The 6,100-nt window shown below is 38.8% G+C and overlaps 1 protein-coding gene across 4 annotated transcripts in view; it reads right to left on the reverse strand.

Annotated features, from left to right (window-relative positions):
* Positions 1–260: 260 nt before the first annotated feature.
* Positions 261–6,100, reverse strand: part of SMARCE1 (SWI/SNF related, matrix associated, actin dependent regulator of chromatin, subfamily e, member 1) — a 22,490-nt gene continuing 16,650 nt past the window's right edge. For 3 of the 4 annotated variants that reach the window (XM_008055813.2, XM_008055812.1, XM_021711248.1), the window contains 3 exons: positions 4,509–4,610; positions 3,644–3,854; positions 261–1,544 (listed from right to left, as the gene is read on the reverse strand). In XM_008055813.2, the coding sequence (XP_008054004.1) occupies positions 1,336–1,544; positions 3,644–3,854; positions 4,509–4,610 (522 nt within the window). In that variant the 3' untranslated portion in view covers positions 261–1,335. The remainder of the gene's footprint in view (positions 1,545–3,643; positions 3,855–4,508; positions 4,611–6,100) is intronic. The other variant, XM_008055811.2, reaches the window with a different exon arrangement.

Below are 6,100 nucleotides of genomic sequence, written 5' to 3' on the forward strand. Positions count from 1 at the left end.
AGAAACACATTACTTTTGGAGTCAAAGATCAATGTCCACATGTGACACGACTATAATGTAAGAAAACTGATTTTCACAAGTTTCTTGTACAAATGGATTTACTAGTGCAGCAGTTTATAGACACAGTTGGGTGAGACAAGGGCCCTGAGTATGCAAATGTATAATGGCTGAGTGGCCATTCCACACCATCATTGCTTTACAGAAACAAAATTGTATGCTTGTCTTGCATACAAGTATTTAGTGCATTAAAAACACTGAGACCTTTTTTTTCATCTTTTTATTACATTTGGACCTTTAAGAAACATATACCATCAGATATACCACTATTCAGTAAAAATCTATTCTAGTTTTTGGGAAGCATACGTGTCACAAACTATCTTGCTTCTAGTCTCCAAGACTTTACTAAGAGTTTATCAAAAAGGTAGGCTCTGATCTATGGGATCCCGAGCCTTGAGGTTTTGAATGTTTTGATTATTGTAAAACCATTTCAAGTGGATGAACTTAATTCCCAGCTGTTTTTCTTCGAGAATGAGTGAATCATTTTGGAGTTATCTAGTCCATTACAAGAATATTCAATTCCTTGAGCTTTGTGATCTATTCTCTTTGGAAAACCCAGTAGAAAAGTAATTTTTTTTTCTGTACAAGGATGACTCTTCCAGAACATACTCAATATTAATGATAACAAAAAAGCAGCAGATAATGTGTATGTGCTGTGTTCACATTAGTGCCTATTTCACAAGTTAGGAACTACTCTAACTATGGAGACGATTTCTGGATCAGTAAGACCAAGGATAGTTAGGTGCAGGCTATACTCAACTCCTTAACACAATTCTTGGTATTGGACACTGAGTAAAAGCAAAAAAGGGGAAGTGAACAAATACATACTCATACACAACTGTGTTTTCAAGAAGCTACCCTTTGCAGAAGTAAACAAGAGAGGAGGCTTTCAGGAGGCTGAGGACGGGGACTGGGAAGGTTTAAAGCTATGGCTTTGGTAAGCACCCAAGTGAGCTGTAGGAAGGCATTTGTAAGAGTAGATTCTGCAGCATCCAAGGAGAATTTTCTAAAAGAGGTGGGTGTTTTCTCAATTAATCTAAATTCTGAGGCTTTCAGCAGTTGAGGGCTAGAAACAAGATCCAAAGAAAAGAGCCATCTTCACAACACTTCAGAAAGGTGACCGTGCCACGAGGCTCCTGAGGTTAAATGGTCCAGAAGCCTTTGGTGGTGTGATACGGATACGAAAAAAAGTTAATGCACAAACCACATAACACCATTAAAACCAAAAAACATTTTTCATTTAAAAAAGTATTTGGAACACACAAAACAAGGCAACATTTACTCCTTTTTCTCGTCCTCTGGTATGGGGTCTGTTGGCGGCTCCTCCACTGTTGCACTGTTGCTCTCTGAGCCAGTGTTGCTGTCACTGGTTCCTTCCTCCGCCATACTGTCGACACCCTCCTGCCCACTCTCCTTGTCCTCAGGAGTAGATGTGCCTTCTTCACCATTCTGTTGGCTCTCTGCTGTTTCTTCAAGGTGTGTCTCCTCTGTAATCACACATCTTGTCAGTTCCAAGACACAAATTTACTCTAATTATGCTGACGGTACAGAGCTGTGCTGTCCACTATGGCAGCCACAGGTGGTCATGAAGTACCTAAAATGAGCCGGTGTGACTGAAGAACTTTTAAGAAGGCTTGAAACAATTTGGGTATAAAAACCTACTTTTTAGCTGTACATTTATGAAACGTAAATACAGATAAAATACCTCTGATATAATCAGTTTCTGAATTGAGATATATATAAAAGTATAAAATACACATTAGATTTCAAAGACTTAGTATAAAAACTGTAAAAAAGTTAATAATTTAAAAAATGTTGCTTATATGTTAAAATGATATTATTTAAGATATTTTGGGTTAAATAAAATATATTATTAAACTTAATTGCATTTGTTTTGCTTGACTTTTAAAAAATATGTCACTGGTAGAAAATTTAAAATTTCACACGTGACTTGCATTTTACTTCCATTGGACGGACAGTGAGTGCTTTGGATTAAATAAGTGCTTTTGGATTAAATGAGGAGAAAGCAGGTGTGGAAATAATACAGGGTTGATATTTTAGGTAACTTGTTAAAAGCCATGCTGGGCTGTTTCCTATAAGATATTAAAAGCAAAAGGTTTTTGCTCTAATAGTCTCAAACACTTTTCTTCAGGTTTTTTTCTTGAGGTGGAAGGACAGAATCTGAGGAAAGAACCACAGGTCTAAAGAATAAGACATGCCCATTCACAGATGCCACAACAGAGGCAAAGAGGATAAAGCATTCTGCTTAGTTGCCAAATGAGCAGAGAACCATACCCCAGTTCTCAAGATCTTGCTTTAACCACAAAAATGTGCTCAAGCTCCAAATGTTTTAAGATAAAAAAACATGTTCACACAGAACAGAAAGAGGCTCAGATAATGAAACTTGAAATCTGACCATGTAAAATATGAATCTGTTGTGCTGAATTTTGTAGAAATGTCTGGTAAAGATAGTTACTTGTTTTCCAGACAGTTGTAATTTGAGTACCAAGTATGACAATCTGAGGTTGTCATTTGAGTACCAAGTATGACTATTGTCCCTCCCGCTCCTTGCAATGACAGTCTAGGGAGCCTTTGGCTGTGTTTCTTATGACTACTCAACTATACTGTTTTAGCGCCAAAGCAGTTGTAGACAATACGTAAACAAAAGGGTGGGCCGAGTTCTAGTTCTGTTTATAAAAACTGGTGGTGAGCAGGATTTGGCCTGCAGATATTTGCTGAATGCTCTCTCAGGACACTAAAGACAATCAATCTTAAGAGCAATAACCACATCTTGTTTTTTTTTTTTTTTGAGTTGGAGTCTCACTCTGTCGCCCAGAATGGAGTGCAGTGGCTGCTCCCGGCCACCGCAGCCTCGCCTGCTGGGCTCCAGCGAGCCTTCCGCCTCAGCCTTCCCAGTAGCTGGAATTACAGGTGCACGCTACCACGCCTGGCTGATTTTTTTTTTTTTAAATTTATTGTAGAGATGAGGTCTCACTGCCCAAGCGGGTCTCGAACCCGCGGGCTCAGGCAATCCACTCATCTCAGCCTCCCAAAGGCGCGGGATTACAGGCTGAGCCACCAAGCCCGGCTACCACATCTTGTTTAAGTAACATAAGCAATAAACGTTAAAATACTGACTGTCAACACCATGTACTGAAACCCACTTTTAAAGGCAGGTGTTAGAATACTCAGAAATGAGGACACTGCTATTAAATAACTTATCCAAAGTCGTGGTACTAGCAAGTGGTAAAACAGTCCTAGACCCAGATCTTTCTGACTCCAGAGCCAGTAACTTCAGTCACTGTACCATTCTACTTCCTGTTGTCAAGTCAGAAAATGACAAGATTCAGCCTGGGCACATAACCAAAACCTCAAAGAGCAGGACTAAAGATGACAACCACTGCTGTTTTGCACTGATACCAACATTTTAAGTGCGTCTACTGTAGAGATGAAGCTTTAGAAAGAACCGGGAAGGGCACACAGAGAATAACTCAAGAGGCAGATTAATAGATTGGCCTCCAAGAGGCACTTTGAAAGAGACAGCTGCCCAAAACCCTGACAGTGCCTTGCGGTGCCAGTGCCTCACCTGTCTCCATTGGAATGTTCTCGTCGTCTTTCTTCTCCTCGGCTTTGCTGCCCGCCTGCTCCTCCTCGGGAGTGATGCTGCTCTGAGTCCGCTCAGCCTGCTCTGCCACCTCCTTCTCCCTCTCCTCCTGCCTCTTGCGGGCCTGTTCCTCTGCCTGTGCAATCTCAGCTGCAATCTTCTCCATATCCACTTCTACCTTCAGACCGCACAACTGTAGTCAGAAAAAATAAAACTCTTAGCAATGTACTTTTCTTATAACCTCTGAGCCAGAGAAATTGTTTCAAAAATGGGTTTCCTTGCCTATAAATTATACAAGTGTGTGTCTGGGTGTGTGAAAAAAAAATGTTCTAGGTCTTCTCTGAAATGCCTGTGTCTGCAAGAACAGAAAGTTGCTCTAGCAATATCAAGGAGCATCAAATGTTACAGAGTGGCTGGTGAGGCAACAGGGAAAGTTCTGGATTATACACAAGGCTTCCATTTTGTATTTCAGGCTACCAACCAGATTTACATGTTTTAGTGCAAAATGCAAACTGTAAATTACATCTAATGAAGACATTTGATGAATAAATGACAAAATGAAAATAATTCATAATTCTATGGGAGTTTAAATTAAAACATCAGAGGGTTCTAGCATTTATAGGCCTAGTACACGTGTGTATACTATATAATATTTTAAAGTTATTGTAATTTTCTCAGAAAATGGGAATAATTTTATAAAACAAAGATCTTACAGGTTATAGAGCAAAGTTAACCTTGTTTCAAAGTAAACAACATTTAATAAAGACACTATTTTAGAAAAAAGAATAAGGAAAAATTAAGCAACGGGTACAGTGATAAAAGCATGGTCAACACATTAAATGGATACCCTTTTAAGTTCATTGTTAAATGAATCTGTGCTTTCCAGAAATTTCCTCTTCTTTTCCTGGTGTCGTTCCTCTATTTGAAGAAGTTCAGCTTCTAGTTTTCGCTGTAAGACATGATCAGGCTTTATAATCAATTACTTAACAATTTTCTCTAAAGCAAATGTCAAACACAGAAAAATATGTCTCACTTTTTTATAGTCCATACTTTTAAAAAGGTGTCAAATGATGTTTTGAATTTTTAATAAATCACTTATTACAAGAGTCTAGCTAGGATTTTAAAAATATAAAATGCAGCACAGAGGAATGACTATGATCACTAAGTAAATGTTTCAGGCCTAGACAGTTCCTTTGGGAAAAAATATTTAAGTAAAGCAGAAAAGACTGAAGGGAAGTCTCAAAATTCTTAAGTTCACAAGCATTTCTTAATTAATATATTTTCCAGGTGAGTGGATTGCCTGAGCCCGCAGGTTCAAGACCTGCCTGGGCAACTTGGCGAGACCTCATCTCTACAATAAATCAAAAAATCAGCTGGGCGTGGTAGCGCGTGCCCTGTAATTCCGGCTACTCGGAAGGCTGAGGCGGAAGGATCGCCGGAGCCCGGCAGGTCGAGGCTGCGGTGGCCGGGAGCGGCCACTGCACTCCAGTCTGGGCGACAGAGTGAGACTCCCACTCAAAAATAATAAATAAATAAATAAATAAAATTGTTAATTTGGTTTTATCAATCCACTGTAGGTTTAAAATTGTTTTTTTGATTTCCACGTATATTAAAGACTCACAAATTTAAGTAATGTACATGAACTGTTAAGTATATGTTTTAGCCTAAATAATTTGCAAAATAATAGGGCCATGCTAAGTTGCAATATTTTTCTTCTCAAATAGCTGGTAATTGTTAGTATTTGCAAGTTATATACAATGCCCAATAAAGGAAAAAAATCAACAGGACATTAATATTATAAATTATAAATAAGAGATCTATTTTATTCTGAAACATGAAGCCAGTGTACTTCGATGTTAAGCTATTATTTCTTACTGTTACATAAGTCGGTCTTCAAAACAATAAATGTTGAAGTGCTAATTACTTTCTTAAAAAATTACAATGCCAGTGTCTCCTGATGCTGAACATATGCCTACCCTATGACCCAGCTTTTTATCCCTGGGAATTCCTTCACTTCTGTCTACCAAATGCCATGAATGTAATTCATAATATTCCCACTGGAAACCATCCAAGTGTCTCTCAACAGTAGAATGATAAGTACACTTTGGTACCTGCATACAACGAACAGTATTCAGAAATAAAAAAGGAATGAACTATGAACACAGGCAACCACAGAGAGGAAGCCCAAAAGCATTATGCTAAGTGGAAGAAAAGGCCATACCCAAAAGACTATAATTGTATGATTCTAGATATGAAGCTCTAAAACAGGCCAAACCAATCTGGGATAATAAAAGTCAGGGTAGTTGTTAACCTTGGAGACATTGTGACTGGAAGGGGCATAAAGGGGACTTCTCTTTCTTTCTTTTTTTTTTTTTTGAGTTGGAGTCTCACTCTTTCGCCCAGACTGGAGTGCAGTGGCCGCTCCCAGCCACCGCAGCG

The sequence above is a fragment of the Carlito syrichta genome, unplaced genomic scaffold (assembly GCF_000164805.1).
Source record: "Carlito syrichta isolate Samal-C Ts95f unplaced genomic scaffold, Tarsius_syrichta-2.0.1 Scaffold301957, whole genome shotgun sequence".
Lineage (NCBI taxonomy): Eukaryota > Metazoa > Chordata > Mammalia > Primates > Tarsiidae > Carlito > Carlito syrichta.